The following is a 22,014-nucleotide window of genomic DNA, read 5'->3' as shown; positions in this document are numbered from 1 at the left end:
TGTTAGTTCGCTGAAAGTGTGTGCCATTTAGTTCCATTTCCTTGCCCTTTCAATATATCTTTTATATTTTTCTTTTTCAAGTATCAATCCATTTTCCCTTTAAAAAGTTAATTTGAATTCTGTTCCGACCACTGTGTCATGTTCTCAGAGCTCCTGTGCAAGAAAAGGTTTCTCCATTCTTTCGACCCATTTGTTCTTTAGGTAACTACCTCAATACTCTCCTTACCAGCTTCCTGGGCGGGATTCTCCGCCCCGCCGGGCCACATTTCAGCCCCAACCCGCCAGCGGGATCCTCGGTTAAGCCGGCCGGTCAATGGGGTTTCCCATTGTGGGGCAGCCCTACGCCGTCGGGAAACCCCCGGGCGCCGGCAAAACGGAGAATCATGCCGGCGGAGAATCCCGGCCCCTATCTTTGACCCTCCTTAAACTTGAACACATCCAAATCCGCTGCTGCCCCTTATCCTAATTCACACCCAAGTCTTATTCACCTATCACCCCTGAGCTCTCTGCCTTACAATTGCCTGTGGTCCAGCCACACCTCGATTTTAAAATTCTCACCTGTGTTTTCAAATTCCTTCATGGTCTTGCCCTCTTCCTAACTCTGCAACCACCTCCAGCTTGAAAACCCTCAGAGAAATCTGTGCTCACCCAATTCTGGTCTCTTGCGCATACCTGATTTAACCACTCTACCGTTGGTAGTTGTGTCTCTTGCTGCCTAGGCCCTGAACTCTAGTGAGATGTCCCTCTCACTTTTTCTTTAAGACACTGCTAAAACCCTTCCTGTCTATCTCAGTTTTTCTTTCTTTTTTCTTCTTCTTAAATTTAGAGTACCCAATTTTTTTTTTTCAATTAAGGGGCAATTTAGCGTGGCCAATCCACCTAATCTGCACATCTTTGGGTTATGGGGTGAAACCTATGCAGACACGGGGAGAATTTGCAAACTCCACACGGACAGTGACCCAGGGCCGGGTTTCGAACCCGGATGCTCAACACCGTAGGCAGCAGTGCTAACCACTGTGATTTGCTGTTCCATTTCAGAGTCAACCACATTGTTGTGGATCTGGAGTCACATACCGCCAGACCAGGTCAGGATGGCAGATTTCCTAAAGGACATCAATGAACCAGATGGGTTTTAACAACAATCGACAAATGGTTTCACGGTCATCATTAGGATTTTAATTCCAGATTTCTATTGAATTCAAATTTCACCATCTGTTGTGGTGGGATCTGAACTCAGATCCAGAGGGATCCTGGGTCTCTGTGGATCACCAGTCCAGTGACAATACCACTACGCTGCCACAGTATATCCTTTCAGTTCTGGTGTTGTGGGCGGCCTATTCATTTGAGTGCATGTGCCTATTAAATATTTTGCCGTGGCTGCACACACGGTAACTTAAAAAGCTGGTTTGTTCTTGGCTTGTGTGTGAACCTCTGGGTGTGAGGGAACATTGCCTATAAATCTTCTCCAGAGCCTCTATTTTCTTTTTGCAATATGGAGACCAGGGGCGAGATTCCCCGACCCCCCGCCGGGTTGGAAAATCACCGGGGGCTGGCGTGAATCCCGCCCCCGCCGGTTGCTGAATTCTCCGGCACACATATTCGGCAGGGGCGGGAATCGCGCCGCGCCGGTTGGCGCCCCCCCCCCGGCGATTCTCCAGCCCGGATGGGCCGAAGTCCCGCAGCTAGAATACCTGTCCCGCCGGCGTGGATTAAACCACCTACCTTACCGGCGGGACAAGGCGGCGCGGGCGGGCTCCGGGGTCCTTGGGGGGGGGGGTCACGGGGCGATCTGGCCCCGGGGGGTGCCCCCACGGTGGTTTGGCCCGCGATTGGGGCCCACCGATCCGCGGGCGGGCCTGTGCGGTGGGGGCACTCTTTTCCTTCCGCCTTCGCCACGGTCTCCACCATGGCAGAGGCGGAAGAGACTCCCTCCACAGCGCATGCGCGGGGATGCCGTGAGTGGCCGCTAACGCTCCCGCGCATGCGCCGCCCGGAGATGTCATTTCCGCGCCAGCTGGCGGGGCACCAAAGGCCTTTTCCGCCAGCTGGCGGGGCGGATATCAGTCCGGCGCGGGCCTAGCCCCTCAAGGTTAGGGCTCGGCCCCCCAAGATGCGGAGGATTCCGCACCTTTGGGGCGGCGCGATGCTGGACTGATTTGTGCCGTTTTTGGCGCCGGTCGGCGGACATCGCGCCGATACTGGAGAATTTCGCCCCAGAATTGTATGTAATATAGGTATTTTCTGTTCCAAGTGCCTTCTAATGGTACGTTTTTGTTTCCGTGCACCTTGTTAATTAGGGAAGTTCCCCAAATAGTAGTATCTCCATTTTTGCTTTCGTGCATTAACTGCGCATTCTGTTTTTTTTTAAGCAAACAGCAGTTTCACTCGCTGGCTCTCCTGACTCTCCCGTTCACTGCTTCCCTCTCCCAAATCCTCACCGTTTGCCACATGCCGCCTCAGTTGCCACCCCTCTTCCAAGCCCTCTTAGGTAGTAAAAACTGTTTTCTAACTGAGGGTATGTAACTCTGATTTTAACACACAACAGGTTTTGGGCAGATGGGTAGTGTGGTGAGTTGGAAACTCTGTCATTGCTCCAGAATTGAAGCAAGGTCAAATTTAACTCCTGGGCCTCAGTCAAATCCCACTGCCTCGCTTCCTGCTATAAATGGATGGGAGATCAGGAAAAATAGCATCGCCCAGAGGTTGTCTACTGGCACCATGTAGGTGGCCGGTTCAATTTCTGGCAGGCCAAAGCTTTTCTTGAGAGTCCTCGTTTGAGTTTCTTCAGGCCACAGCTTCTTTTCCTGCTGCCTTTGTCTGGTGGATTAACTCAGGCAACCAGTTAAAACTGAACGGGTGGGATTTTCCTGCCCCGGTGGCGTGTTTTCCGGGGCAGAGGCAGCTAGGCATTGGCTGTTGGTGGGATCTTCCGGTCCCTCTGGCGTCTACAGCATATTGCGTAGCTCACCCATCCCACCGCTGGGGAAACGATTTGGAGTTGAATTCTCACATGCATGCAGTGAACCAACGTTTCCTTACTCTGCATTCATACAGAAAGCGGTGAAATATTCTTTCTTTTAAAACTGGCAAAAGGAAGAAGATTTCAAAATCCCAATTCAACTTTAATTTAAAATATAAAAATGCGGTGGGATGCAGAATATTGATGTAGCATCAGCCGGTGGCAGCATACAGGGCTGTGTGTCCCATTTCTCCAAATAATATATTCCTATCCTCAGGTGCCGGTCATGAGAGACATTAAGGAAAAGGGCAGATGAAACGATGGCGGGCCATTTGTTCATGGGCATTGCAAATATGGTGCTTATTAGTTTGGTGGCTGCACTGACAGAACATTACAGTTGATTGGTCAGCCTCTCAGCAAGGGGCTAGTGTGCTTTGCCCCAAAGAGGGCGAGAAAATAAACAAGGGCAATTAATGAAAGGACATACTTACCACATTCTGTGGATTCTGCAGTACTTTCACCAGTGCAGGATGGTTGTAACCTATAACATTAAAAAATACATTATCAGTATGCCTTGACTATATATTCATTGCAACTTGGGATTTTTAGTTCACTCTACAACGTTTTGAGTCAAGAAACTCCAGTTCACACATCAAATATAAACCAGTTTTCGTCTGGAAGATAATGCTATACACCCTAATGCTACACACGTGGGCAGCACGGTAGCATAGTGGATAGCACAATTGCTTCACAGCTCCAGGGTCCCAGGTTCGTTTCCGGCTTGGGTCACTGTCTGTGCAGAGTCTGCACGTCCTCCCCGTGTGTGCGTGGGTTTCCTCCGGGTGCTCCGGTTTCCTCCCACAGTCCAAAGATGTGCAGGTTAGGTGGATTGGCCATGATAAATTGCCCTTAATGTCCAAAATTGCCCTTAGTGTTGGGTGGGGTTGCTGGGTTATGGGGATATAGGGTGTGGAGGTGTTGACCTTGGGTAGGGTGCTCTTCTCCAAGAGCCGGTGCAGACTCGATGGGCCGAATGGCCTCCTTCTGCACTGTATCTATGAAAAAAAAACCCTTTCAGATTCAGACATGCCCAAGCACTGGCATTTAGAAAACAGGTGGAGATCAACCACAAAATTATTGGTATGTCTCAAACAGATATTGTTTTAAATTAAACACATGAAATTAAATTCAGGATCTGCAAGTTTCTTTTTAACTAAGTTACAAGAAAGCTATCAGGGGCGGAATTCTCAGCTATGTACTGGCACCAACGGAGAATCTGCGGGTGGTTCACAACAGGAAAAGTGGCGCGAAAGGTGAGGGGCTAGCACCGGCGCCACGTGAACCACCCGCAGACCACGTGGAAAACGGGCGGAGAATCGGCGAGTCCTAGGCCGCGCATGCGCAGGGCTGACGGTCTGCACTGGTCGCGCAGGGTTCCCGACCGCTGGGACCACACGTGGCCCACGCTGGGACCACACGTGCCGACGGCCTTGCGACTGCGCCTGTCCCGATGACGCCGGTCTGGAGGGGGTGGAGCATCGTGGGCTGCCGTCAAATCTCCGCCTGCCCCGGATCCGGCGTCGGAAGCCATTCTCCACCCAAGCGCCGATCCCAATTTCGGCATCGAGCTACAGAAAATCTAGCCTCAGATCTTTAAGTTGCAAATCAAAGAATGCATGTAATAGGCAGATTACTGAGTTTGTCTCAAAACAAATTCCACGACAGAAACCTCAATCTAGCAACAATCAAGTCACAACAGTCAAGAACAACACGGTTAAATAATTACAATCCATCCACATGGGCAAACACCAGTCCATGGGGCACGATTCACCTGCTTTGGACACATTCGGCAGGGTGTTCCTCGACAGCTGCAGTGCCGAGATTGATACCACTATTCAATGACACAGCTATTTTTGGGGGCCTTGGGGAGTTTCTCCCTGTCGAGGCCACACTTAGAAAGCTTTCCTGTACTGGGGAGCTGAGCTCGCCAGCAGGACCAACTTCTCACGGATCGGGGCACCATTTTGAAAGGCTGCCCCGATCTCTACACTCCCCCCCCCCCCCCCCCACCCCTGTTTTCAGGAACCCCCCACTTTCAGGAATTCCCCCTTCAACACTCAACCTTTCTGCGACTCCCTCTAACTCCCTTCACCCCCTCTTTCATGGGCATATCCTCAAGGCCCTGTTCCTTTGCAGTGCCAACCTGGCACATGGGCAGCTTGGCACTGCCAGCCTGGCCCCGGCAATGCCGAATACACACTCTGGCAGTGTGATGCGACCATCAATTCACTCGAAGACACGTGGAGAAGTAAACCGTGGTATTAATCAGCTTAGAACAGAGCCTGCCTGTGACCGGTACAACACTGAAGGCGGCCCCACAGGTCAACAGCTCTTATACCTCCTGTAAAGGGGGTGGAGCCATGGACAAAGCCCGTACATGCCCAAACAGATCCCCTGTGGGTGAAGCCACACAATGGCCCATAGGTAGAGCTCACAGGGTTAATAACATAACACAGTGCACTGGTGAATTATCAGTAATTATACATTCACCACACAGTGCCATCACGGCAGTGCCAACTAGGAATCTGCCCAGAATTGAAGTAAAGCCAAATTTAACTCCGGGGCCGCATCCTTCATAACACCGCTTCAACCCCTTTTCATGGGCATGGCCCCCCTCAGCCCCACCCCTTGGCAGACCCAACCTGGCATGTGGGCACTGCTCCGGCCAGTGTGGTCAGAGAATACCAAGAGCAGGGAGTCTGCGGCCTCAAACAGGCTGTGCAAGTTTAAATGAGCCTAACAACCCATTTAAATATGATTATCTGGATCACGCCCTTGCGGACGTAGTGGGTCGGGTGCAAGCGCCCGGCATAAACTCCATTTTTGGCCACTCCCACTATGCATCCAGGGGAACGGGATCAGCAGCAGGTGCAAAACGGTGAGAAAACGCACCCATAATTTTGAATGAAAGCTAAACTTAGTTCTCTAGGTGAGATTCTGGTTAGGCTTTGGGGAGTCAGGAGGTGAGTTACTCGCCACAGGACTCCTAGCCCCTAACCGTTGTAGCCACAGTATTTATATGGCTGGCCTCGTTAAGCTGCTGGTCAAAGGTCATCCCCAGCATGTTACCTTACGATTCTAAAGTATTTATTTTCAACTGTCCTTTGATTTTGTCTGAAGAATTCCCTTGTGTAGAATTTCCTGATTACAGTTTGTTTATTTAACTAGTGGAGTGAATTATGGAGCGATTTGTTGTTGTGTTGGGAGTAAAGTCCCACAGCTAGTTAGTATTTTACATGTGAGTGCTTACACAGCATCCCAGTAAGCAATTTGACTACAGAGAGTAAATCCACAGAAATGGAGGCCGTGGAAGGGTCGGGGGGCGGCCAGGGGGGGGCTCCGATGTGGCCTGGCTCGCGATGGGGGCCCATCGATTGGCGGGCCGGCCTCCCTGTCTCCCAGCTTCCTTTCTGCCGCGCCGGCCCCTGTACTCCTGCGCCATGTTGCGATGGGGCCTGCGTGGTCAAGAGAGACACCGCGCACGCGCGGAAATTGCGCCGGTTGGACTGCGCATGCGCGGGTTCACGCCAGAACAACTGCGCATGCGCGCATCCCCCGGCGCCCATTCCACGGCCGGATCAGCAGCTGGCGCGGCCAGAATTGCTGATCCTGGGGCCGTGTTGACGCTGTCGAGAAATGTGCAGACTCGGCACAGATAGTGACCCAAGCCAGGATTCGAACCCAGGTCCCTGGCGCTGTGAAGCAACAGTGCTAACCACTATGTTATCATGCCACCCTTCACAATAAATGTCAGAAGTACATTGCAGTAGGGCTTGTGCCCTCCCACTCACCTGCTATTTATCCGGGGAAGTTTTCTGACATCAAACCTGTTCTCATTTTCCAAAAGGATTATTCCCAACTGCACTTGGGAACTTGACATGACAGGGGAGAGGCATGGTACCATGGGTGAAAGCTGTTGTTGCATTAAGCAGAGGCCCATCGCAATTTAAAAAGAGGCCTTGAGGAACAGAAACATTTTTCATCCTCGGGTGAAGAGAACAACCACCTAATAATTCAAAACCTGACAATTCATCCCTCTCTCAATTGCCAGTCTGGCTTTAGATCTTCAAATTTTTCCAAGTGCTTCATCGCTTTTAGCAATGCTGCACACCTGTTTTGGCGAGGAATTATTCACTCTCAGCAACGCTGCGGAGAAAATGGACAGAAATGTGACTTGCATTACCAGGCTAACATCATTTTTTCATTTAAATGTATCCAACTCTGCAGGTCGTTCAGGTGAAATTAAAGTCAGAGAACTAAAAACAGAGAATGAGGAAGGCCCCGTCATGAATGGTTTCGCCTAGGCTTTCCATCCTCCTACAAAAGGGTGAGCTAAAACCCCTGTTCAACAAAAACCCAAAATGTTTTTTTTGTTCAGCCACAAACATCAGAAGAAGATTTCAGATTCGGCCCATCTAATCTCAACTTTCCAGGAAAGCAAACTTACCGTTTTCCCTTTACAGTTTTAACATCATCATAAATAAACAGAAGGCTAATCGAACTGGAATGGGAATAGGCCGTTTCAGTCGTTCAATGCTACTCCAACAGTCTATTAGATGATGGCTGATCTGTACTTCAGCACCATTTGCCTGTCTTTACTCCATATCCCTTGACATCCTTACTTAACAAAATCTATCAGTCTTGAAAGGCTTTTCGGGAAAAGAGTTCCATATTTCTACCCTTTGTGTGGAAAATAGCTCCTGATTTTGATCTTAAATTGCACAGCTCTGATTTTAATACTGTGGCTGCAAGAGCAGTTCTTGATTCCACCACCAGAGGACATAGTTTCTTCACATCTCCCCTATCAAATCCTCTTAACATTTTAAATAGGTTCCATCAGATCACCTCCCGGTCGCCTCCACACAGGCCAATATAAGCTACCTTTGTGCCAAATTTAACTCTACACCTCATGTTACTCTGCCAAACTTGAGCTGCACCCCCCCCCTCCAATTTGAATAAAGGAACTTAACAACATAAAAAATAGGAGCATGAGTAGACAGTGCTGCCCCTCGAGCCTGCCATGATATTCGAGAAGTGTTTTTCAGTGTCCAAGGCCTTGTCTGTCCCAGCACGGTAGCATTGTGGATAGCACAATTGCTTAACAGCTCCAGGGTCCCAGGTTCGATTCCGGCTTGGGTCACTGTCTGTGTGGAGTCTGCACATCCTCCCCGTGTGTGCGTGGGTTTCCTCCGGGTGCTCCGGTTTCCTCCCACAGTCCAAAGATGTGCAGGTTAGGTGGATTGGCCATGATAAATTTCCCTTAGTGTCCAAAATTGCCCTTAGTGTTGGGTGGGGTTACTGGGTTATGGGGAGAGGGTGGAGGTGTTGACCTTGGGTAGGGTGCTCTTTCCAAGAGCCGGTGCAGACTTGATGGGCCGAATGGCCTCCTTCTGCACTGTAAATTCTATGATAATCTATGATAAAATTGAAACTGGGTTGGGGCGGGTGGGAACCTAAAGGGAATCCATCCATGCAATTTTACACCGCCGTCCCCTTCCCCCCTCAGAACCCACCAGGGGTGGGGGGGAGAGTGTAAAATTCTGGCCCATGACTTCCTCCCTTTGGTATTTCAGCCCTCTTGTGATAAATGTCAATAGCACAATGAATTACACAGCATATAAAGTAGAGATGTAGGCCACATGGCTCAGTAGGTCCATATTCCATACAAGCCTCCTCCTACCTAACTCTTCATCCCTATCAATATATCTTACTATTCCTTCCTCTTCCCATGTTCTTATCTAGTTGGCCCTTAAATGCATCTATGCTATTTGCCTCAAACAATTCTAGTAGTGAGTTTCACATGCTCACCACTCTCTGACAAAATAATTCCAGTAGTGTTTTTGATTCTTTTTTTATTTGTATCCAGTTTTTAATGATTTGTGAAATTGGGACTCCCTAGTCTCTTTGGCACCTCTAGTGTTTAATTTTTTGCTGTTTGATAAATATGCCAATTTATGTTTCTTAGTGCAATGTCAATGACCTCACATTTGCTGGTATTGAACTCCATCTGCCATCGTTTTCCCCAGTCACTCAATCTGTCTATTGCCATTTACAGCTTCCTGTCATTGGCTGTCCCTCCTAACTTAGTCAATGCTGGTTAGTGGCAGCCTGGGAGCAAATATTCTGACTATGTCTCCCTTTGTGCGATGATATAATCCATTTCATGGAGAAGGAATTATTAACAATTCAGTAATATATACAGGTCCTTTAATCACCATATTATTTGCTATCCGAATTTCACCCTGGCTTGGAAAATACCTCTGGATAGGAAGGTCACAGCTACAATCACCACTGATACATACGAGCATCTTGATGGCAGAATACTGTATCAGTTGGATGGTCAAAGCAATTATCCCTCTGAAATAGGAGGTTGTAAGTTCAAGCTCCAATATACGACTTGAGCACAATAATCTAGGCTGACACATCAAAGCAGTACTGAGGGACACTTTTCAAGTAAGGCATTAAACTGATCCTGGTCTGTCACCCAAACGTTAAAACTAATCCCAATGACAGCAGCAGTGTTTCCCTTTTATGATTACGGAAGAACTGCTAGAATATCCTTTACCTTTAATGTAAAGTTACAGGGGAGGATATAAATATATTCATTGCTAAAATTTGCAAAACAAATGGCTGCATACTCAACAACTTTGATATTTGGCATCATTGTTGCAACATAGCTGATGTCTCATACTCTCCATTTTTAGTCACAGAAATCCTCCTTAACCATCTCTCCCTTTGCACTGACTTTCAAAAAAAGGGTAAAGAAATGACAACTAGAAATAACATGTGGTGTAACAGAAAACAATGGGCGAAATTTCTGTAATCTGTGCGATCTTTTTCAAAATTAATTTATGGGATGTGGGTGCCGCTGGCAAGGACAGCATTTAATGCTCACACCCAATTGCCCTATCATGCTTAATTCCAGGGATAAAAAGTTCCAATGTTACAAATAACTTAATCTGAAGCCTTAAGCAAGAAGTGATATGAATTGCCAAATAAGGTAAGGCTAAGTTAAAACAAAAGGTCAGCTAAAGCTTAATGTAGACTTTCCAGTGATGAATCTAATCTGATACCTCTTGAAAATAAAGCATTGCATATGGCAACAGACAACTCAGCCTTTTGGCTAAGATCAAGCCTGAGTTCAGACGTAATGTTTGTTCTTGTCAGCTTGGATCTGGTATGCCTCCTTTGAGAGAGCCATGAATTGGATTCAATTTGAATTTGAATTGTTTTTTGGAGCAAGCAAGAAGATGGATTAGGGGCTTTCCCCTGTCCACTCTGCACATTGGTTTTGTAACTCGGAGAAAGGAATAAAATTAATAAAAAAACAAGACAGCTGATATTGCATCAGAAAGAAAATATTGTTAGAATTTATTTCACACAAATAGGACAGAATTCTAACCGTGCCCGATGGCAGGGCAGGAAGTGAGCGCCACTTCCGCTTTCTTGCCCTTTGCTGGTTTCCACGCAATTCCAATTAAAATTGTAAATGCCGGTGGCATGCACAGGAGACACGTGCAATAACGCAGTGGGGGAAACATTTCCGTGATGAATCCTGCTCAGCTAGCAATGCAGCAGGAATAAACAAGCTATAAACCCCCCTTGTCAAACAGAGAGGCTCTGCATCATAGCCACAACTTTCCTTGCCCCACTCCATTCTCATTAACTTATTTAAGAGAATAAACGCGGCATGGGTGTTCTTCAAATTAAAATTTCACGAGTAAATATTTCACATCACATTGGTTTCACTCTATTCATGTGCACATCATCATTATTTGTTGAAACTCGATTAGAGAGCTGAATGTGCTGGATTCATCAATACCCATGAGACACAATCTATTCAACAAAATATTATCATCTTCAGGATCATTGCTAGCATTCGACAAATTGCGTGGATGGATTATTGGATATGAGATTCATTTTAGTGTTTCACCAGCAGCTCAGTGATCAGTGAAATTGCTTTGCAGTCGCACAGAATGAAAAACATATACCATGGGTCTGGTTCGAATTGGAATTATTTCTCAAAGTATCTGCTTCTCTCTTTTTTTCAAAGTTTGTTTATGGAATGTAAGCATCGCTGGCAATGTGTTTGTTGCCCATCCCTAATTAACCTTGAGAAGATGGTAGTGAGCAGCCTCCTTGAACAGCTGCAGTCCATCTGCTGCAGGAATCCAATTTATAACAGCTGTGCTACATCAATAAAAAGACCAAAACATGCAAAAGAGGTCTATGCCCCACTCATGCTTATGCAGCCGGTAAAGGCTATCGCAGATTTAGTATGGTGCAATGAGAAGGGGTTAATTAATAATCATGTTGCGCAGGGTCCTTTAGGGAACTGTGACCATAATATGATAAAATTCTTTATTAGGTTGGAAAGTGTCCAATCCAAATCTAGTATCCTAAATCTAAACAAAGGAAACTACGAAGGTATGAGGGGTGAGTTTGCTAAGATAGATTGGGGATCTTCATTAAAAGACATGATAGTGGATAGCAATAGCTAATATTTTATGAACAATGCATGTATGCCAACAGTTACACATTCCTTGATGGCGCACAAACACAACAGGAAAAGTGCCCAACCATGGTGAACAAACTAAATTATGGATATTATTAGACCCAAGGAGGAACATATAAAGTTGCTGGAAAAAGTAGCAAACCTGAGGTTTGGGAGCAGTTTAGAATTCAACAAAGGAGGACCAGGAGATTAAGAGGGGAGTGTGAGAGTAAACTTGTAAGGAGCATAAAAGCAGACTGTAAGTGCTTCGACAAGTATGTAAAAAAAAAAGATTACTGAAGACAAATGTAGGCCCCTACAGTTAGTAATGGGAGAATTTATAAGTGGGCAAAGAATAGACAGAGCAATTAAATAACCACTTTAGTTCTGTCTTCACAGAAGAAGCCACACAGAACTTCTCAGAAATGTTAGGGAACCAAGGGTCTAGTGAGAAGGAGGAATTGAAGGAAATTAATATTACTAAATCTTATAATTCTGGAGGAGTTAATGGGACTGAAAGTTAAACAATGAGGCTTCATTAACACTCCTTTATTCTGTTATTTACCCAGCTGCCGGGAAGATTGACTGGAAGAAGGGAGGTGGTGGTGGTTGGAGGTTTATAGCCAAACGTTAGACCTGCAATCAGGTATGAGGGATCGCAAGACAGGGAGGCTCAGGCTGGTTACTGGAAGGGGGGGAACGCAGGGTGTGGGAAGTCTTAGACTGCCGATTGGAAGGGAGGGAAGAAATGGAGGATTTGGGGGAGATGAGGAGGTGGGGGTGTGGTGGATGGGAGCGAGTCAGATCCCAGGGGAAAAGATGGGATGTGGGGGTCAGACCATCAATCAATAATGAGAGATTAAGGAGCAGCACGGTGGCGCAGTGGTTAGCACTGCTGTCTCACGGCACCGAGGTCCCAGGTTTGATCCCGGCTCTGGTCACTGTCTGTGTGGTGTTTGCACATTCTCCCCGTGTCTGCTTGGGTTTCGCCACCACAACCCAAAGTAGTGCAGGCTAGGTGGATTGGCCATGCTAAATTGCCCCTTAATTGGAAAAAATTAAGTGGGTACTCTAAATTTAAAAAAAAGAAGAGATTACAAGATTTTGGATTACAGGTTGCAGCGAGGATAAGCCACAGGTGGTAAAAGGTTTGATTGAGAGACTGGGTGGGCAGGGGATAAATGAATTCTTGTTCCTCCTGGTGCACAAGAAAAGATGTAAAAGTCACTTACCTGCTGCTGGCTGCTCCTGTCTCCCTTTTACTGAAGCCTGGGAAAACTATTTAAATTTAACTGGTGAATTTAAATCAGGTTCTCGATTGCACCGTGGGAGCCCAATTTAATTCTAACAATGGGTGGGTGGGGTGGGGGGGGTGCAGTTAATACTGATCCTACTATGTACCTTTTAAGATTTGATCTAACCAATTTCTCTCGTGGTATAATATTATTGGACTACCGCTGGAGACACATCGCAACATTGTACAGCAAGCTAGCAACTCTATTGGTTCAGCACCTGAGGTTTACCTTTTCCCAAGGCAATTAATCACATCATTTCACTCAGGTGATCGAGTGAATTTTGTTCGTCCTCAGTTAACCTCGGGGATAAGAAGGAGTGGGCCTGGGGCTTGTTTCTCTGCCAGTCAATGGGATCAGCAGGGGCTAATCTGTGGCCTAACCCCAGAAAGAAAATCAGGTAAACCCGGGAGCCTGAAGTAAATGAAATCTCAGTTGGGTGTTACAGAGAAAGCAAGAGGTGCCAAAGAAAAATTCACAGCTACAACTGCTTTACTTTGCCAGCTAATTAGGAGTATGAAAGGAACTCTATGTGAGATCTGTAGGAGAATGAAAAATAGAGCAAATTATTCTTTTAATTTTATGCTCGATTTAGATATATACAGTAGTAACTACCTCCGAAAGACAGATATTAGGATGTGAACTATGAAGCAGAATAACTTCACCAACATCTAAATCTGAACTATAGGCAATGCAAGTTGAAATATAAACAGCTTGTTGCATTGCCATCTGTGGTTCCACTTTGGAGCTGAAGACATGCTAGTTAATTTTGTCACAGGTCTAACAACGACGTATCAATGTTCTGTTTTATATTATAATGTAATATTAACCACTGACCTCTTCTTTTTTTCACTGCTGCAGTGAACCATGTGATCTCTCATTGTGTCACCATTCCTATTGCTGTTGCCACTCTTTCACTAGTGACACTCTCTGTTTAACATCCCACTAAACCTCTGAATACTGAAATCATTTCCTGCTGATTGAAATTACATGACAAACAAGGAAGTGTCACTCAAAAGGATTTGGATGGCCTACATTCTGAAAGAACGCTATAGCTGCTAGTGATTATCCTGTGTTAGGAAAATAAAGGTAGCTTTAAGGGATTTATATTTGTATTGGTAAACATTAGAAATAAGGTATATTTTTAAGTGGGTTTCATTTAATGTTTCCATGCCTGGAAGGGTAAAACCTAGGGTTAAATTCATGCTGGAGTATGTATGGGGTTTGGCTTCAATTCCAACTGTGATTCTATTGTGCTTAGAGAAGGCCATGGCATGAAGAGTAAATAAACCAGTAATGTTAAGAAAACAGATGCCGGAAACCTAGGGCGAAATTCTCCCCCAACGGCGGGATGCCCGCCGACTGGCGCCAAAGCCGGCGCAAATCAGACGGGCATCGCGCCGGCAAAAAGGTGCGGAAGTCTCCGCATCTTTGGCGGCCTAGCCCCAACATTGAGGGGCTAGGCCGACGCCGGAGGGATTTCCGCCCCGCCAGCTGGCGGAAATGGCGTTTGTTGCCCCGCCAGCTGGCGCGGAAATGCGGCGCATGCGCGGGAGCGTCAGCGGCCGCTGTCAGTTTCCCAGCGCATGTGCGGGAGCGTCAGCGGCCGCTGTCAGTTTCCCGTGCATGCGCAGTGGGGAGAGTCACTTCCGCCTCCGCCATGGTGGAGGCCGTGGCGGAGGCGGAAGGGAAAGAGTGCCCCCACGGCACAGGCCCGCCCGCGGATCGGTGGGCCCCGATCACGGGCCAGGCCACCGTGGGGGCACCCCCCGGTCAGATCGCCCCGCGCCCCCCCCCCAGGACCCCGGAGCCCGCCCACGCCGCCTGGTCCCGCCGGTAAATACCAGGTTTGATTTACGCCGGCGGGACAGGCAATTCCTGGGCGGGACTTCGGCCCATCCGGGCCGGAGAATCCAGCGGGGGGTCCCGCCAACCGGCGCGGCCGGATTCCCGCCCCCGCCCAATCTCCGGGAGCGGAGACTTCGGCGGGGGCGGGGGGCGGGATTCACGGCGGCCAACGGCCATTCTCCGACCCGGCGGGGGGTCGGAGAATGACGCCCCTAAAGTCCATCTAGTTAAGAAAACTGGAGAAATGAAGAGAAGTTTCCATGAAGTCTGGAGTTAACAGAACTTAGGAAACTAGAAACTAGAATCGATTGCTGTGCATTAATTTCACAGAGTTGAAAATGTAACCAAAAGAGAAAATGCTGGAAAATCTCAGCAGATCCGGCAGCATCCGTAAGGAGAGAAAAGAGCTAAAGTTTTGAGTCCAGATGACCCTTTGTCAAAGCTTTGAAGCAAGTCACTAGCAAAGTTCCATGGCTGCAACCCCCCCCCCCCCCCCCCAACCCCTTTAAACAAAATTAAATGGTTTTCAATCACCTTTCTTCATGGTTGAGTGATTTTGAAGTGGTCAGCTAGAAATTGACAGTGCTTAATTCTGATTGAAGTGGTCCAGGAGCTGTCAATCAAAGCTTGCTGTTGATAAACATTGCGGTTAGAGCACATCAGAGTTACTCAATCATGAAGGAAGATGAATGGAATAATGCTGATAACTTTGGTGTGAGAAGCTGTCAATCGTAGCCTAGTAAAATCAATATCAAAGAGAAATGAATGAATGGCTGACAGGTCAGAGTTTAAACACAGGAGACTTGTTTTTTCTTTCCAGGAGTTGACAGTGCTTCCGTGTCTGAGCCAGCAGATATATTGCACAGGTCAGTGTTAAAGCAGTGACTTTTTTCACTGCCTCTGCCTGGACTGTTCTCTAGCTCCCAGACAGGGGTCTCTTTTTTGGGGGGGCTTCCTGACAGGGGTTTCTTTTCTGGGGAGTCTGTGGGTGGTCTCCATATTTTGGGGGGTTTGAGGGGTGTCTCCATATTTAGGGGGTCTCTGGGTGGGGGGGGGATTCTCTTCATTCAGGGTGTCTCTGGGGGAATCTTTTTATTTATGGGGTCCCAGTGGGGGATCTCTTTATTTAGGGGGTCTCAGCAGGGGGTCTCTTTATTTAGGGGTTGCTGGTGTGGGGGTGGAGGGGGGTGGAGGACACAGTGGGGGTGTACAGGAAGGTCTGAGTTGCCAGATCAAACTAAATATCAATGGATTTTTCAACCAGTTTGCTTCTAATATGCAGGCAGTCTAGTCCAGTACGATGTCACCCTTGGTCAAATCAGGTTTCCTTTCTGTATTCTAACAGGATTCTGATCAATGCACCATATAAAGTAATTCTTTCAGCATTCTGTGCATTGCATAAAGCAATCCCCTATGCCACACTCAATTTCACCATGTGGTGATACACTTTTGAAATGGTTTTGTTTTGGAGGAAAGGAGATAACGATGGCATTTATTATGTTAAAGATGTATTTAACAGCTGAATTCAATTAGTTGTTTGCAGTAGAATGCCAGATTGGTTGATACCAATGTTTTCAGCTAGTTACAGATTGATGGTGTCGATTAGGTTGGAGGAACATAAATTAAACAAATAAGTCCTTATGAAATTCAAAATTGACAATAACAGAATATGGACAATGTAATTTAACGTCTCAATTCTTTTGATGTATAGGAGGTTAATGTTCCCTGTCTCTCATGTGCATTGTGGAATAGTGAATCTGAAATCACAGTTTCTTCCCATGTTTTCGCAGAAGTAAGAAAAAAATCTTTTGTATTCAATTTATTCAAAAGTAAGATTTTGAGTGGTTTTACCAAGCTGTAAGAAGTTTGGAGAAAATGGCCGTTTAGACTTTTCACATATTCAAATGTGGGTTTGCGGGGACCTATTTTGGATCAGATGCGGGATTAAAAACGGTTTTTGGTTTGTAGAATATGGCTGCCAATTCTTGCCGTAAATATTTCAGGAGGTTGTATCACATCGACTTTCCACAACATTAGTCATTGTGGGATATTTGCCAGTTCAGGGCTTATTTTAAAGAGATTTGATTGTGCTTTTTTTTTGTGCTCCTTTAGCACCAGAATTACAGTGCCAACCAAGGGCCTAGTTAGAAACACTTGAGCTCGCGGCCTCAGGTCTGTGGCGGTCAGGGAGTCTCACAGCAAGAGTGACAAAGAAAACTCCTTACCAGTAAGACCGCTCTGTGCATCAACTATATTTTGTATTGAGACTGCTCGTGTGGAATCCTGCTTGCTAGGGGAGAGACCACCTATGAAAAGACTGGAGGGGTATGGGAGTGACCAATGCTCTCTGCGAACATCAAAAAAACAGTTTGATTTTAATTTTATTTCAATCCATGATTTGGCTGGGCCAACAAGTATAAGTATGGTGCAGTGTGGAGAGGAAGGACAAAGAAATGGAAAGGAAATGATAAACCCCTCGGCCCCGGAACTTCTATATCAATATAGTCTTCATGCTGATTCTAGTAGTCCTCTTGTGGGGTGCAGCGAATAGTTCATCAGAAAATCTCCAGCATAGCCATGATTGGGAGGTGCGTTTCCAGTTCCCGGTGGATAATTCAAGAGGATTGGTAACTCTCATCTAGAGTGACGCTTAAAAGATTATATATGGTGAGTATATGGAAATGACAACACTTGGTGCAGGTAATTCATAGATTTTGTTCCCTGAGAAGATACTCTGTATAAGCAACATTTTACATTTAGAATCTCCAAAAACAATGGTGTTCTGAGGAAAGATATTCAGCCAAGAAATGGAACTGTCAGGTTTCAAAATATCCCTTCCTGAGGAATATAGCTTCTAGTATAACATGTGGCCCTTACCAATAGGGATGGAAGAGATCTGTGTGTAGAGATCAAGCATTCTGTTGCCATCGACATCCACCAAGTAGTTGCCCCGGCTCTCCTCATAGTCACAGAAGAAAGACACTGCATCTATGTTCTGACGGGGGAAGGAACAGGAAAACAACATTTATTTTGCAGATATAGAACACAACATATTTCTAAAAATGGTAAAGGTGCTGTTTAATGATTGTCATTTAGTGCAGAACCCACAACAACAGTAAAGTCTCAAAATTCAGATGTCAGCAGCGAAAAGAGGAATGTAGGCGTTTCTGACTAAATATTTCAGGAGCGCGCTTCAGTGCAGAATTGCTAATGCTAGCCTTTGTATAAAAGTTGTTGTTCACCAAAGCACTACATGCAACTACTGGTATGATCAACCACACCACTTCCGGTTGCGGCCATGCGGAGCTAAGTCGCACATTCGGCGGCTCCCGCAAAAGCGGACTTTTGGGCTCTTTTCGGGGCCCCCAAGGGCACTTTTGTGACGTTTCCTGGTGTGGGAAGGAGTTAATAATAGCTCCCCATCAGTATATGGCTTTAACTAGGAGCGGGGCAACAAAAAAGGTGGTGGTGGACCAGAAAAAGGGAGGGAAGAAGGACAAAATGGCGGCGGGCAGAGACCAGGCAGCGTGGAGGCAGTGGACGGAGCAGCAACAGGAGGGTATCCAGCGCTGCCTCAGAGAGATTAAAACGGACCTGCTAGAGCCGATGAAGGCTTCTATTGATAAGCTGCTGGAGACACAGACGGCCCAGGGGGTGGCGATCCGAGAGGCCCGACAAAAGATCTCTGACAATGAGGACGAGATCTTAGGCCTGGCGGTAAAGGTGAAGGCGCACGAGGCGCTCCACAAGAAATGGCAGGAGCGGTTCGAGGAGATGGAGAATCGGTCGAGGCGGAAGAATCTGCGGATTCTGGGCCTCCCGGAGGGGCTGGAGGGGCCGGACGTGGGGGCCTATGTGGTCATCATGTTGAACTCGCTGATGGGAGTGGGGTCCTTCCAGGGGCCCCTGGAGCTGGAAGGGGCCCATAGAGTGTTGGCGAGGAGGCCCAAGGCTAACGAGCCTCCGGGGGCGGTGCTGGTGCGGTTCCATCGGTTCGTCGATCGGAAGTGTGTGCTAAGGTGGGCCAAGAAGGAGAGGAGCAGCAGGTGGGAGAACGCGGAGGTTCGGATATATCAGGACTGGAGTGTGGAGGTGGCGAAGAGGAGGGCCGGGTACAATCGAGCGAAGGCGGTGCTGCACAGGAAGGGGGTGAAGTTTGGCATGTTGCAGCCGGCGCGATTGTGGGTTACCTACAAGGACCGGCACCATTATTTTGAATATCCGGAGGAGGCGTGGGCCTTTGTTCAGGCCGAGAAGCTGGACACAGACTGAGGGTCGGGGTGGGCGATTGGGGACTGCAGTGGATATGTTATGCCTATTTTTGGTTCGGGGGGGGGGGGCTTTGCATTGTTTTGGGTTTCTTTTTCTCTGTGTTTTTCTCTTTCGGGTTGGGGAGGGTGGATGGGGCGGGTTGGGCACTGTTTTGGTTGGTGGCAGGGCCGGGTAGGTGGAGAGCACGGGCTTTTTTCCCGCGCCGAAGACTGGGGGGTGCGGGGCTGGGGCGGGGAAGGGAGGATTGTTTCCCGCGCTTAGAGGGGGGAGGGGGAGAGCCTGTGGATGGGGAGCGGGAGAGGAGGGTGTGCCACACAATGGGAGGAGTCGAAGGGGAGGCGGGGGTGGCCGGGGTCAGCAGGAGTCAGCTGACTTGCGGAAGTGCAATGGGGGAGTAAACCAGCGAGGATGGGTCCTAGCCGGGGGGGGGGGGGGGGAATCGAGTTGCTGCTGCTAAGGTCAAGGAGGAGCTGGAGCAAGTGGGGGGGGGGTCGAGACGGGGGTATGCCACTGTGGGGTGTGGGCGCGTGGCAGGCCGAGGAGGGGTCATGGCTAGTCGGCGGGGGAGGGGGGCGGGTAGCCCCTGATCCGGCTGATAACCTGGAATGTAAGGGGACTGAATGGGCCGGTTAAGCGGGCCCGCGTGTTCGCGCACCTGAAGGGGCTCAAGGCGGATGTGGTTATGCTCCAGGAGATACACCTGAAGGTGGCAGACCAGGTAAGACTGAGGAAAGGGCGGGTAGGTCAGGTGTTTCACTCGGGGCTGGATGCCAAAAATCGAGGGGTGGCGATCTTGGTGGGAAAGAAGGTGTCATTCGAGGCGTCAAACATTAGGGCAGATAATGGCGGTAGGTACATAATGGTAAGTGGTAAATTGCAGGGAGAGAGGGTGGTACTGGTCAATGTGTATGCTCCGAACTGGGACGATGTGAGTTTTATGCGGCGTATGTTGGGTCGGATCCCAGACTTGGAAGTGGGGGGCCTGATAATGGGGGGAGACTTTAACACGGTGTTGGATCCGGCACTGGATCGCTCCAGGTCTAGGACGGGTAGGAAGCCGGCGGCGGCTAGAGTGTTGAGGGGATTTATGGACCAAATGGGAGGGATGGACCCTTGGAGATTTGCAAGGCCGGGGGCTAGGGAATTTTCATTCTTCTCACATGTCCATAAGGCTTATTCTCGAATCGACTTTTTCATTTTGAATAGGGCGCTGATAGCGAGAGTAGAGGAAACCGAGTATTCGGCAATAGCCATTTCGGACCACGCCCCGCATTGGGTGGACTTGGAGATGGGGGAGGAGAGGGACCAGCGCCCGCTGTGGCGCTTGGAGGTGGGGCTGTTGGCGGACGAGGAGGTGAGCGAGCGGGTCCGAGGAAGTATAGAGAGGTACTTGGAGACCAACGACAACGGGGAGGTCCGAGTGGGGATGGTATGGGAGGCACTGAAGGCAGTGGTGAGGGGAGAGCTGATCTCCATTAGGGCCCACAAGGAGCGGAGGGAGCGGGGGGAGAGGGAGAGGCTGGTGGGGGAGATGGTGAGGGTAGACAGGAGGTAGCGGAAGAGCCTGAGGAAGGATTGTTGAGGAAGAGGTGCAGCCTCCAGGCCGAATTCGACCTGGTGACCACCAGGAAGGCGGAGGTGCAGTGGAGGAAGGCCCAGGGGGCGGTCTACGAGTATGGGGAAAAGGCAAGCCGGATGCTGGCGCATCAGCTTCGGAAGCGGGACGCAGCTAGGGAGATTGGGAGAGTTAAGGACAGGGGAGGGAGCGTGTTGCGGAGTGGGGTTGGCATCAATGGGGTCTTCAGGCACTTCTACGAGGAATTGTACCGATCCAAGCCCCCACGGGAGGAGGGAGGGATGGGCCGTTTCCTGGACCAATTGAGGTTTCCAAAAGTAGAAGAGGGACTGGTGGCGGGACTGGGGGCCCCGATTGGGCTGGAGGAGCTGATCAAAGGGATAGGAAGCATGCAGGCGGGGAAGGCACCGGGGCCGGATGGTTTCCCGGTCAAGTTCTATAAAAAATATATGGACCTGTTGGGCCCGCTGTTAGTTAGGACCTTTAATGAGGCAAGGGAGGGGGGGCTTTACCCCCAATGATGTCCCGGGCACTGATCTCCTTGATCCTGAAGCGGGACAAGGATCCCCTGCGATGTGGGTCTTACAGACCGATTTCCTTGCTAAATGTAGATGCCAATGTGCTGGTGAAGGTCTTAGCCACGAGGATTGAGGATTGTGTGCTGCAGATCATCCATGAAGACCAGACGGGGTTTGTGAAGGGGAAACAGTTGAACACGAATGTGCGGAGGCTTTTGAACGTTATCATGATGCCGGCGAGGGAGGGGGAGGCGGAGATAGTGGTGGCGATGGACTCTGAGAAAGCCTTCGATAGGGTAGAGTGGGGGTACCTGTGGGAGGTGCTGAAGAGGTTCGGGTTTAGGGAGGGGTTTGTCAGGTGGGTTAGGCTGTTGTATGAGGTCCCGATGGCGAGTGTGGCCATGATCAACCACACCCTCACCCTGCCCTTCAATGCGTGTCATCCCCATTAAAATCACTTCTCTCTCTCAATTTGGCCACTCTCCCATGTGGTCCTTGTCTGAATTCCCTTAAGTTGAAGGGAGGCAGATTTAAATAGAAATGACGAACAATCGATTTACCCGTTCAAATCTGGCCGGACCACGTGAAATACTATCAGGTCCTGCTCCTACCTGGAAAATGCACTGTTCGAGGCCCATTCTAGAATGCAAGGTAATTGCCATCACCCAATGGGGGATCGTACACACCCTTTTCTCGCTCAGCTCTTCCAGGTCAAGCAAAATTCTCATCCTTGTTTTCAAATCCCGCCATGGTCTCACCCCTCCCTAGCTCTGTAATCTCCTCCAGCCCCATCCCCTGAGATATCTGCACTCCTCTCATTCTGGCCTCTGATCATCCCGAATCTTACTACTGCACCATTTGTGTCCATGTCTTCAGCTGCCTGGGCCACAAGCTCTGGAATTCCCTCCCTAAACATCTGTCCTCTCTACTCATTAATACACTCCTACCAAACTATTGGTCATCTGGGCTAATGTCTCCTTCTGTGGTTGGGTGTC

General features: G+C 48.5%; 1 protein-coding gene across 2 annotated transcripts in view; it reads right to left on the bottom strand.

The window, feature by feature from the left end:
* abat (4-aminobutyrate aminotransferase) overlaps positions 1-22,014 on the bottom strand; it is a 244,185-nt gene that overhangs the window by 59,367 nt on the left and 162,804 nt on the right. For both annotated transcript variants that reach the window (XM_072481278.1, XM_072481277.1), the window contains exons 5-6: positions 17,531-17,648; positions 3,451-3,500 (exon numbers count right to left, since the gene is read on the bottom strand). In XM_072481278.1, the coding sequence (XP_072337379.1) occupies positions 3,451-3,500; positions 17,531-17,648 (168 nt within the window). The remainder of the gene's footprint in view (positions 1-3,450; positions 3,501-17,530; positions 17,649-22,014) is intronic.

This window comes from Scyliorhinus torazame, chromosome 17 (assembly GCF_047496885.1).
Source record: "Scyliorhinus torazame isolate Kashiwa2021f chromosome 17, sScyTor2.1, whole genome shotgun sequence".
In the NCBI taxonomy this organism is placed as follows: domain Eukaryota; kingdom Metazoa; phylum Chordata; class Chondrichthyes; order Carcharhiniformes; family Scyliorhinidae; genus Scyliorhinus; species Scyliorhinus torazame.
Note: the sequence above shows the minus strand (reverse complement) of the source record. Positions and strands in the feature narration are given on the sequence as shown.